Raw genomic sequence first — 13,948 nt, forward strand, 5'->3', positions numbered from 1 at the left:
AAATATTGACTTCCGAGGAAAATTAAAAAAGGAAATTCCCTAATCAAATGGAAAAATTAAAAGCTCAAACACATCACACGGATGGATAATAACTGTGATATTCATGACTTGGTAAATGTATCAAATAAACCTTCAATAATGCCGTATTGATAAAGGGTTCATATACCAAAATCGATAAATTTTGTCCAGAATAGAAAAGTGTTACACGAACTGGGGTGAAGTTTATATAATATTAAGCAAAGGAAAATCTTCGTCGAAGTTCCTGCAATAATTCTTTTATTGGGTGATTAAAGTTTTTGATAACTATATAAATTCCAGTTCCTTTTTTATATATTTAATTGTTCTCCACAATTCGCTTAAATTACCTTTTATAAAATAATATAGGTTTCAGGCATTTTCTGACAGCTACGAGAAAGCGTAAATAATTAAAATTGCTGACCAGAATAAACTTTAAAAGAGGGACGAAAGATACCAGAGGGACAGTCAAACTCATAAATCGAAAATAAACTGACGACGCCATGGCTAAAAATAAAAAAGACAAACTTATCGTAATACTAAAAAATGTCAAGAACTATACCTATATGTTGTAAAGTAATTTGCTATATTTACTGCATGGTTTCCTAAATAAATATATTTCACAACAAAGTCACAACAAAGTAAACAAAACAATGTATGTTGTATTATAATTTTCAATGTCACTAAAGTGTTATCTTTTGAACACGTCGTTATCGGAATTTAAGATACCATAACAAAGTTTTAACATAAGAATACCCTCCCCTAAATCATTTAACCAAAACAGAAAACAGCATTTTCTTTAAATATTTATATATTTATAAAGTGGATATTGACAAAATGGTCCTGTTAATTCCTTTGGTTTCCTCTTATAGATGATATGTTTCCCTCGGTTTTAGTTTGTAACCCGGAAATGTTTTCTCTTAATCGATGCATGACTTTTGAACACCGGTAGCATTTATTGTATTCCCTCCCTCAAATATAGAGTTGTATAACGAAGCACCAAATAAATTTATCAGACTATTCATCTACAAAACGGTTAACTGGTATTATAAGATATATATACAAAGCCTACAGTTCGAATGTGTGGCTGTTCATAATCAATGAGGGTGGATGGGGTTTACAGAATAAAGAATAATTGTCAAAGTATGAATAATAAAGCTCTAACAATCACGAATAAAGAAAAACAGTAAAAAAAAAATTGAATAAAGATTAATGGGTGTTACAATACATGGAATAGAGAATAAAAGTAAAAAATCATAAAGAATAGAGAAAGTGGCATAAAATAACAAAAAATACTGAAATTAAAATCCCCCTTCCAGCCCCTCTTCATCGTTTATACTTTCGAAATACTGTTACTGTGTGAATTTCTAATAACCAACTGGCTGACCTGTTTATTCACAAAACATTCACCTTTACTGTAGCACCTTCAGTTTATGGATTATAAAATATATATAAAAAGGTTCACAAATAATAATTGGAGTTCAATGACAGTTGTATAAAAAATATATAAGGCATATTTATCTGACCGGGTAGAAATTTTGTTCACTTTTACCAAAAAATACTCGAAACAGTTGTTTAAGTTTCTTCCGTGATATTTAATATTTGTCAAAAGGTCCTTTCTGGCTTGTAGTCAAAATATAACATACATGTTTAAACAAAAATGGAATTGATAGCACACAATAACATCAATTCGTCTGCGGCGAATAGAATATCATTGATGTCTTATGTTTATAATATCATAAGTTATCTATACATTGGAAATATGATTCAAGCTACAGGCAGCACATTGCGATCTAAAGTTTCATTGCAAGTTTATTACTAAGAAGGTTTTAGATATCAACATGTATAATTGTAGACACCATCATTTGTTCTAGTATTGTAAAGAGAAGATCGAATGAATTCGTTTTAAAATTTTGTTGATTAATATTTGACATATGTTCTGTTGGATTCGGTTTAACAACTTGCTAAAGCTTATCGGGAGATCGATCATTTAAATGCAAAGAAATTTGTTTTTCATATGATGAATTTAAAGAAAAAACTCTTCAATTTCTTGATTTGCTTGTTGATAAAGATTTTGATTTTCTTAATATGAAATTGTTTAAAACAACGTTATACAACGTAGCAAATGGATCATTCTAGTACAATGCCATGTGATGTCACCAAGCTTTTTGATGTGGTAATCAGCATTTAATTTACTTCTAAGAAGGATACAATTGACGTATTTAGATTATCATCGTAAACACTACCTGTATCAAATTAATGAGGACAACCGTACTCATACCATATATATATTTTTAACATCATGAATCATTTCGAATAGAAGTATTGAATTAGATTTGTCACAAACAACACCAATTTAGAGGACTTTTGATTGTTTTAACATTAACTAAATTTACTGTCTGCACTAAGTGTTCTATACGTAGGCTGGCAATGACATGCTACTTGTTGAGGTACAAGAGAATGTATTCTTTTTTACAGATTTTACCAAAACTCGTACTTTCTCCCGAAAACGCCTGTTCAACAACCAAAACATGACAGGATTGATAGCGCTATGCGCATGTCCAAGCCATAATGTGAAGAAAAGGAGGATAAGAACGAAGTCATCTGACAAATCAGATACGAGAGACGCAATGTTATAAGGCAACCAGCACAACATGAACACAATGATGAGAATAATGATCATTCGGGCAGCTTTCTTCCTGGAAAACAACCCACGTGTACTTGTATCAGACCCTTCACGTGTCATATCCTTTGAACAGAGGGCGCGTCCAACATGCGAGTAACAGACGGCCAGAGTTACACCGGGAATAAGAAATACCACAAACAATAAAAACAAAACGTATGCTTTACGATCTCGCTCTTGTGGCCATTGCTCAATGCAAAAGTCAACAGACGGCAAGCTATCCAGTTCAATAGTATCGACCGTTTTGATGTACAGCAATGGACCCATAAACAAGGCTGATATAATCCACATGGCTGCGATCATGATCAGACATTGTCGCTTTGTCATGAATTTTCGTGATGCCATCGGATTTTGAATAGACAAATATCTGTCGATGCTCATCGCTGTTAGAGAATAAACACTGACAGCTACTGCTACTCCTGAAAAATAAAACAAGCCTGTTAACAGAATGATTATGAATAAAAGAAGTTATGGGGTACACTGCAATGGGACGGTAACCGATCACTAGGTTAGTGTTTCAGTGTATGATGTATAATGTAGATTATTTTTCTTTTACTTTAATTTTTGAAGACAGTAATATATGCATCCGTTTGAAGATATCATTCAGAATGGTCTCATCGTGTTTGATGTCTCAATGACGAATTAAAAATATCTCTCTTTAATGCATATTAATTCTTTCCATTTTTTTAATACAATTTTTACAAAAAACTTTTTGTTTGGGCTTTAGTCTGTCAATGTTATATAAAGGTCAATACCGGAAAGAATAAAATCTATTATGTTCCTGTAGGCAAGATTTTATGTTTGAGCGGTTACAGAAAATTGTCATGTATTTCAACGTAAAAACTTAATCTTGTCATATTTACATCCTGTATGATGTTTGTTCCAACCAATTCAAGAATAACTAGTTTGCGAAATATATTATGCTTAGCAAACAAACTTAACATTTTTTTTTATTTAAGGAATAACTGTAATAATTTCTTTCTCTGTCTATGAAGAAATAACATAAAATATATGGTGCACACTAAATAACCCGCGTAGCGTGTTATTTTAAAGTGAGCACCGTATTTTTGATGTCATGTGGAATAGACAGAAAACATTCATTTTAAATTCATTGTGTCTGCTGCACTTTTATAGATTTGCCATAACCTGGAATGCTCGAACCTAAACATTTGAAAGTGAGGGATGATTATACACGTGCAAACGTATAGAGCTATATACATGTAATCTTCCCAGTATATTAATACAAATTAGTTGAACATGCATTTTAGTCACATAAGGGAGCCAGAAGGTATTATCATGATTTCTTTAATTGATTCGAGCCACTTTATCAGGGGAGACGACAAGTATGTATATACCGTCTACATGTGAAAGAATATTTCCGATACATCACTGCCATATCCTGTTTTTAGAATTTTGCTTGTTTTTGGCATTTTGTGTTTTTTATTAACGTTTCCAAGGACAAAAATTAATGTCACGAACGAAAATAAATTGTTTTTGTTTTATTTCTTAATCAGTATTCTATTTTCGGTTTTAATCTTAGACTCCACTTTTTATATATTCCTGTAACACATGAATGACATATTATTGGCTATAACGACATGAAAGGTACATTAATTTATACCATACTAATTAAGGACGAATACGAAGACGTCATCAGTGAATGTGAAATTGATCAATCTTAAAAGAGAAAAAGAAAAAAAACAAAAAAACTATAAAAATAGTACATTCTTGTTTAGTAGTTATTATGCAGTGACAATGTCAAAACAAATCAATTGATATGACTATATTTGTATTTTAAAGCTATAATACATAAGGTTTTAAGTAGTATTTCGTAATTAAGCTGAATGACAGTTCTATCAGGTGAAATGTGTTTATACATTTGAAAAGCAGACATTGAAATGCTTCAATTCGTTGGCTATAGTAGAGTTCTTTACACTCATTTGCTAGTATAAAAGATTCATATCCGTAAGGCTTTTAACAGGCAATGATGTCAATAATATCGTGTACTAAGTAACTAACTAAGATTGTCTATCACGCATGTTACACGCATTGTCTTGCATGTCGTCAGACATTTTGCAAAGCTTCGATTTCTTTTCTTTGTTTAATTGTGTTGGTAAAATTGTATATATATTAAACTGTTTAAAACTTTGGATAATCTTTTCACCAAGGAATTTATTAACTTAATAAAAATGTAAATGGTAACAACCTTTAAGCATGTGTGGCTCTAAATGCCTTTTCAACGTCGTACTTAAATTGCCCTTTTTACATTTTTTTTTATTCGGGCGTCATTAAACGTCTTTTGTAGACGAAACGCGTGTTTGGCATTCCAAAATGTAATGTTGGTACCTTTCCCTTTTTATATGTATATTACGTAACAGATTGTCGAGTTTTAAGCTACTATACATTTTTCTGATGGAAACAGTGAATTGCACTTAACCTTGTGACTACGTTTACAAATTTTTTGCACTCGTCCATATCTTGCTTCCTGAAAAGTGTGACGTCCTAGTCACCAACGCATCAAGGTTTCAATTGTGTTTTGTATTAAACAAACATATATTTTCAAAAAAGGATAAACAAGCGTTACTAAGAAATAGAATTAATACTAAAAAGTATTTGAAGAAATAAAAACGACAACTAATGAAAACCTTATAAAGTGGAATACATGTAATATAAGGTACATTGTTCTTTTGCAAATAACTGATTGAAATTATTATGGTGAAAATTGATCTTGACATTACATAAAAGTTCTTAAAAAGTTCGATATTTTTACGCTATTATATACACAGAATCTCTGCTTTATGTAATATGTAAATAATTAAGATGACTCTAGGCCTTTTGTAAAATATGACTAGAAAAATAAAATCATGTCATAAGGAACACAGCTGGCCATTACATCTTTTGCACTTGTGTAAGACAATCGGATTAACATCATATGTTGTCATGAGTTATGCTATCATCAACTAAATCAAATAATATTCTCGGTACATAAAGGCAACAGTAGTATACCGTTGTTCAAAACTCATACATCCATGGACAAAAATAAAATCGGGGTGACAAACTAAAACTGAGGGAAACGCATTAAATATAAGAGGAGAACAACGACACAACATTGAAATGTAGCACACACAGAAACGGACTAAGTATTAAACAAAATCCTATGAGAATAACACATATAACATCAAAAACAAATACATGAATTTGGGATAGATAAGTAACGTCTGAAAGAAAAAATATGATTAAAGCTTCAAGAAATATATATAAAAAAAAGTCCTTTGTATTAGTTTTCTCATGCGCTTTATATTTTTTGAGGTAAAAAGCAATTTTGCAATTGACAAAAATATTTTTATTCTGTACGGAAAAAAAAAGCATCTTGGTGTAGGATCAATGAGGATATCCATAGTTCTGTTATATTCTAAGAAGACAAATTGAGCCTTCGGTTTATCTTAACTCTTTTTGGTTAAGTGTCAAAGTTTTCTTAGCAGAAATCCAACACTGTTCTGTCATTTTGCTGAGCATTCAATAATTATTGTTTTACACATATATATTACAGTTACTCTTAGTTGGTTATCGGTTGACTGCTACACGTTGTTCATAGCAAAGCGTTATACAAATAAGGAGATTCCAGTAAACTTACCAGTCAATAAATATGCTACAAATATATATTAAATGAACGCAAGAAAATTGTCTGAACACTACGAAATTTAATGCAGATATTAAGTCTAACAGCCGACTAAAAGGCTAAAACCATTTATTTAACTTAATATTTCAGCCTCTGTCTTTTCCGATTAATTTCGACTAAAATTGCCGTTTCAGTGCAAAACTAGTTCACTAGTTAAGGTTAAAGAAGGGTGAGAAGATCCTGGTCCTACTGTAGGAATAGTCTCCTACTTTGCAAGCACGAACCTTCATTCGTTTAAACTTTCAAATAACGTAGAACGTTTCAAAACCTGACACAAGAAAAGCAAATATAAGGGACAGATTGAAACTAGTGATATTGACATCAGTGGACCTATGGCTGGGTGAGAAGAGATACGGGGACATTGTTACAAGAAACAAAAAAAATGGTGAAGAGATATTTCAAGTCATCGTTATTTTTTTTATGATTTTTTTAATCAGAGTTCAGAGTTTACCATCGATTGTACAAATGGACGATATACAAGTGTATGTTGTTTATCAGAAATTTGCTGTTTTCCCGTTAAATTCTTTCACCCGAAAAACTAAAAACTAAAATACAATTTGCAGACATATGACATGAAATACTAAACGTATAATCTATGAAATTGTTTAGTGGAAGAAATAGAAAGCTGAATCTACAATATTCCATTCCAAGGACATAAACAATTATAGAGACACAACAAAGCACTAATTTTCACTTACAAGTCATATTAGTAAAGCAGAGCTGATGAGATGGTAGGCCTATCGTAAATTTGTCAGTTGGATGTGACATGATAAATTGATTCTGTCAAACAGTAAAGGGAAACCAATTATAACATTCTGCGTCTACAAATCTTGCGTCTCATCATGGGTGACGTAAATAAACGTCGTCGTGAATAAACCAAGCCATTCTCTAACAAAACCATCGTAAATGCCAAATTACTGGCTAAGACATCCAATCTATTTAATCTAAGTGAAATTATATAGGAAATAACAAGAGAATCAACTTTAAAAGCTGTATTACGACAGCAATGTTTTGACGTTACCAATATGACGTATATCCGTCCATACTATAGTAAACCCTTCAGTACTTTATATTCACGAATCATCCAAACCAAGTACTGCATTTCAATATACGATTCATAGAATCATAAGCAAATAATGGCATTTTGCATAGCCTATTATATTTTGGTTTATACAGAGAATAATTTCTTGGGTTTTCAATCTGCAAATAAAACAAGATCTATACAAATAATGGATAGCAGGTATGAATTCGTGCTATCTGCTTATAGTTGTTTTCGGTAATTTTGTTATCGCATAATAATTTGTTTTATTAATGTTCTGCGACGTCTCTGAGAGACAATAATAGAGGATTAAGGACTATATCATCAACGATCGAGAGCCTTCCTTTTTCACTTCTATATTTGAGTATGGTTTAGTATTCATTCGTTTTATCTCTTAGATGATAATACACGCTCTGTTATGCAAAATGCAATATCTTTTTGGTTGTCCTAAAACATCTTGAAATTACTAAAGTTCGTAGCATATGTTAGGAAAAAGTGAAATGAAAGTCACTTGAGAAATTAGAATCTAAAATGATACAATACATTTATTGATTTTATATTAATGAAATGAAAACTGACGGAAATCTTAGTTCTATAGAGAATATATGCTAAGCCAAAGAGTGACAAGCTGGAAATTTCAAGTCATGTAGGAAAAAGTGCGAGCATTGAAATTATTATCAAAGCAATCCAACCTCGCAGAGAGTGATGATCTTTTATAACTTTATGAATTAATGTTGTTGGCCATTAGATGGGAAGTTGGTATGAATATTAGATTTCGGGTAGTCTTTTAAAAATATTCCTTCATATTTGAAACTAAGACAAGAGGAATTACAGAGCGTACGATATATTATATACATGTGTCTAATGTTTAAGTCTGAAAGTTGATAAATATGAACGCAACCAAACCGCACACCGAATGGTGGTCTTTTAAATTATAACTTAATGACTTAATATTGTCGGTCATAAGTTTGAAAGTTGGTTTAATGGTTGATTTCGGGTGGTATTTTAAAACAATCCATTCATATTTGTAGACTAGAGGTCATCCTAACTTTGGATATCATGTAAACATTGGTCTACTGTTTAAGTCTGTGAGAAGACCTCTATATACATTAACGTGAATTTGATTGATTGTCGATGAGATAACAAAGTTCAAAGAACAAGGCCTGAGAGTATTACCACCCTTTTAGTCAGCACTGTTATGCTGACATTAGTTTTCATTGATATGGTCGAAAATATGTATTAAATGGTTCATAAAACTTTGAATCATTCGAAATACTAAATAATGCCAGCTCAAGGAATAGATGGCGTTAGCTGCATTGGCAGCATTGGGCAAAATTTTTTGGAATTTAGGATCCTATATGCTCTTCGACATCGTATTTCATTTAGCCCCTTTTTAACTGTTTTATACGACTTGTCACTGGTCAGTCTTTTGCAGAATAAACGCGCGTCTGATTTTGATGTATATTAACATTGAGTATTATTTCTACAATTCAAAAGTCAAACCAACAAGAATAAAGATATCTGTCATCCTTTTAAATTTGTTTTCTCTCCAAAATTTGAGATATATACTTTAAATCATTATGTAATACTCTATACGGAATGTCCTAATTTGCATTACATGCAGTCTTAACCTGAAAGACAAAACAAAATTGAAGAATTCCCTTTTGCTTATTTTGCTTTAGGTAAGACACTTTATAGAGAAGATGCAATCTGAAAATTAATGTGTAATATCATATAATAAATACAGTTTTTGGAATGTGTTATTCTGATTAAGGAGCTAGGAAAGACATATAGTAGCACAGTCATAATGAGTCTAACACACCAACTGGCATTTACTAGAGATAAGATTTGTTATGAGTGCACAGGAGACAACTCTCTATCCAAGTCCAAGTCACAATGTGTAAAACTTAAACAATTATAGTTAAAAAACGACTTTAAACACGAAGCAAAACGTGGTGAGGAACTATTCTAAATCAATTAACACTATTAAGACATGTTAACATATATATTTTCAACACAAAAATGCAAATCAATACTGAAGTATTACCATAAATTATAGACGTTCAATCTGATCTTAAAATTTCTGTATCTTATCATGAAACCCTTTAACAAAGAGGCTTAGAATTGATGTTTTGATTATACAGATCTACTTCACTCTGAATTATATCAAAAGATTAACGAAGCAATATTAAAAGTCATATGTATATCATGATATTTTAATAAACAGAAGGCTACTTTATGTAGGTTTTTACTATCTTAAGGTGGTACCTAACACTACAGGGAGATAACTCTGTAAAATCAGCTCAACGTTTTAATTACGTTGTGTTGTTAAGAGAATATTAAGCTTCTCAATGATCAAAATAAGTGTTTGTCAAACTGCTATATAACCAGTGTAATTTTTCTGATAAAACGGTTGGTTCAAATTTTTTGAAATTTTTATATTTTTGTAAAAGGGTCAAAGTAAATACGTTGTTAAAATTTTAAGATAATTAAACGACCCAAATTAATTTTAGCTAAAGTGTTGGGTATCACCTTAACATTCACGAACAGTTCTTAAATGGAAAGGTTTTAATTTCAAATTTTAACACACATCATCAAAAACACATATTAAGTACTAAACAATATAATATTGTATACGTAATTGTTACAATTTTATGACATAAACAATATTAATAACAAATTTTAAAAGGAATTAACACAACAATCGTTTATGAATCTTAAAAGACGAAAGCAGGTGTTCTCACACATGAAATAACATCTAGATTTCAGGGTATAAACGTTTGTACTAACAGCCACCAGACACTTTGACGACATAAAAGACTTTAAATTCTCTTGATATTACTTTATGAAATTATGTAAGGAAGATCAAAGCAGTAAATCTATTGTAACAATTGTTTTTTGATATTATCATGAAAGTATGAGAGTGGTACTACAAATGAGCCTATAATTCTCATATTTCATATACCAACATTTTCTACACTCAAAATAAATACATCAAAGATACCAGGTGTGTAGTTTGGTACGTCATAGGGGTGTTACGTCTACATATGATTTATCTGCAACAGTCCAATCAGATGAGTCAAAAGGCATTCAGCAAAGTTGTGCAAAGCACTGCTTACGAAATGTTTACGTGGTGTTATAAAACTTTACTGTGAAGGATAGTTCGACAAAAAAATGTCAAAGACTCCAAACAAGAACCACTTAAGAATGAGCAAAAACGTAAATAATATCAGGGATGAATTTTCTTATTCCTGTCGACTATTGGTAAAATGATTTATAATGAGTTTATAAAGTTAGGTAGATAATTGCTGAATATTGAACTAACCATTTAACAAATTTATGGCATTTCCCGAATGGATAAGTATAGATAGTCCGTTCGTTCAATGCATATATCGATAAAAATAAGATTTAACAATTCAAATCTGCGGTAACTCTTTCAGAAAAGAACTTATAAATCAAAAAAATCGTTGAAGATATAAAAAAAGAATTCAGTTTTTTTTATCCCCTATAAACTCTCAAATAAATCTTTGTATATCTGTATGTACGAAAGACAATGTTAACATAATCTCATAATCCCTATTCCCTATAGATAGAAGATCTAATATCACGGAAATTTCAATTATATGCGAAAAATCAATAATAACGTTTTCCTTCACCATACAACATTTTCTTCTCAAACGAAATCATGTTATTCTGGCACATTCTAAGCACATATATTAGGTAAAGAAATGAAAACAAAACCTCAATGAGATTTTATTTTAATAATATACCATACAAAGTTTAAATTACCAGACAACTATATATCAGCAACATGTTTTCGATATTAAAAGAGTTGCTATAAAGGGATAACGCGAATTAATTGCAATACACGAGGATGTCACGAAAAAGCTATTAAACCATGATGTGGTTTCATATACAAATACAACATATTATACATATATATAGTTCAGATTTAAAAATATGTTGTCACATTTCTTCGTGGGTTTATCTTTTTAGAAAGACATATTATAGAAATAAAGGTTGGATTTTCTTCAATTACTTTGGGTTTAAATTCATTTTAACAGCAAGTAATCCCTTCAACACCATCGAGTATTCCGCAGCCGACTTATATGGAGTTCTTATGCAATAAACGCAAAATGCGCTCGTGTAATTTCGACGATAATTTAATATGGAAGCGGTTAATGTATTTTGGCAATTTAAAGAAAAGAAACCATTTTGTTTGTTGTTCAATCCATTATTTCTTTTCATTTCTACCACTATTCAATAAAATGATTATCTTATTCCATGTCACATGCATATCTAGTGAAGTATGTGTCATACATATGACCTAACTTATTTTTTAACCATTATAGTTTCTGCAAAAACAAAACACATTACCGCTTAGAATAAATAAATTTGAATATCGTCATAAATTCTTTAAAACATTATTGTGATGTAACATTAAACTACACGAACCTGAATGATTTGATTAAGATTTGGTGTTAAGCTCCTCTTTCTGCACACTTGGCAAAATATTGGCGACCAGTTTTAATTGTGGGTAAAACAGATGAACACAGAAATAGCCACTGACCTAATACAAGGAAGGAAAATTCTAGTCAATTTTAAAGATTTGAGATAAAAACACCTTGATAAAGCCGGATTCTAACGAAAACGAAAAAAGGAAACTTTAGAGTTAAACATTTTGTTTTATTTAAAGTAATTGTAAGTCCAATATTTTATTGACTTGATCATTGTTCCGTTGACATTGTCCGTAATTGGAAAACACATTTTGTCCTCCAGGGGTTTGATCGGATTTTTATACAAGTAAAATCAGTTGGTCTCCTTATTTTCATATTTAAATTGAATATAAGTTCTTTGTATTTTATAAATCTACCAGAAATGTCTTAAAGGTATTCATTAAATGGTAGGAACAAGGAAGTTAGACAGTCTGTCTTTTCTATCTAGTGAAAGTCTGTGTGAGTACATCCTCTCATCCCGGTTATCCTTTCAACCTTGTTGAGAAAAATACTATAGATCTTTACAAACCAGTAACCATGAATGTCCAGCATATGATGTTAGGCTAAAATAACAGGAAACGTATTTTAATATGTCCAAAAGGTGTCTTTGCTTGCATTACGTATCATAAACAACATCTAATTTACGCATATTACAAGTACAACCACTGAATATTCAGAGGCACATTTAAAACAGTTGAGGAAAAGTATAAAAATCATTGCGCAAAATCTCTTGTATCATTTTTAAAGGAAATGTGATTAATTGGACCTTCTTTATATCATATTTGGATCTTGTACTTTAATTTTGAACAACTGATATATCCTCACTGACTTAACCCTTTTGCATTAGGTTCAGATACTCAGTAGGTGATTTGAAAGTAGTGACTTTCGTAAAAATTGCATGTAGAGCTCAGTTTATGCAAATGCAAAACTAAATCCTTGTTTTTTTTTGGTCAATTTTGTGTGTGTAATGTACAGTACAAGTCCAAAAATATATTCAACTTTCAGAAAAAAATGCATGTTTACTTCATACAAATTTGGACAATACACATCCATATCCCTATAGACAAGTCGAGAGATGTTCTAAAAACTTTAAATATAACCTGTTTGCACCTTGTTATATCACTCTTTCCATATCAAAAAGTAAAATCACACAAATACTGAACATAGTAGAAAATCAAATGACAAAACATATAAAAAACGAATGGACAACAAATGTCATCTTCCTGACTTGGTACAGGCATTTTCAAACGTAGAAAATGGTGGATTAAACCTGGTTTTATAGCTCTAAAATCAGTTGAAATAAAACATCCAAAACTCAATTTCAGCTCTTTTTTCATTTCCACCACATAAACATAAGAAATGAATGAGAGAGGGAAGGACAAAAATCAAGACAAAATACACCGTAATTAAAAGTGCTATACTCGTGGACAACGAAAAGCGAGATTATTTTTGTCATCAATGCTTTCAGATTTCAGTAACTGCCAGTACTGTCATATCGTTCTTTCGTGTTGATTTGACCTGTTGACATAGTTTGTAATGCATATTTGATGTTACATTTTTATCATAGTGATGCCGTGATATATCAAAATTTTCAGTTCAAACCGTTTTGAAATTGTTCTATCAAAAACTGTGTTTGCCATATCTGACCAGTACAACTGGATTTAAGACGACTTTTGTTCTTTTTAAACCCTCTTAATTTTTATTGTATTGTATATTTCATATTTTTGACTTTCCAAACTCATTCATTTCCGTAAGATATATATTACATAAGTATCTAATATCCAAGGGTATTCTAACAAGCAAGAAAGATCATTGATGGCGAAGACATTTTCACTCTAATATAAAGCTAGCTTCTAGAGTTTTGAGTTTGCTACTGCATGCACACTCAGCATTGGATTCATTTATTTGGTCATAACTATAAATCAACTGTTTACACAACTTTGCATTTTTGAAATACCAATGCTTTTCTACCTCAGTAAAAGATTACCTTAGTTGTATTTGGCAAACTTTTAGGAACTTTTGGTCCTCAATGCTCT

At 31.0% G+C, this 13,948-nt stretch overlaps 1 protein-coding gene across 2 annotated transcripts in view; it reads right to left on the reverse strand.

The window, feature by feature from the left end:
* Positions 1-808: 808 nt before the first annotated feature.
* The window catches only part of LOC143072290 (QRFP-like peptide receptor), a 204,515-nt gene continuing 191,375 nt past the window's right edge, over positions 809-13,948 (reverse strand). For both annotated transcript variants that reach the window (XM_076247150.1, XM_076247151.1), the window contains exon 3: positions 809-3,117. In XM_076247150.1, the coding sequence (XP_076103265.1) occupies positions 2,429-3,117 (689 nt within the window). In that variant the 3' untranslated portion in view covers positions 809-2,428. The remainder of the gene's footprint in view (positions 3,118-13,948) is intronic.

Source organism: Mytilus galloprovincialis, chromosome 4 (genome assembly GCF_965363235.1).
Source record: "Mytilus galloprovincialis chromosome 4, xbMytGall1.hap1.1, whole genome shotgun sequence".
Taxonomy (NCBI): domain Eukaryota; kingdom Metazoa; phylum Mollusca; class Bivalvia; order Mytilida; family Mytilidae; genus Mytilus; species Mytilus galloprovincialis.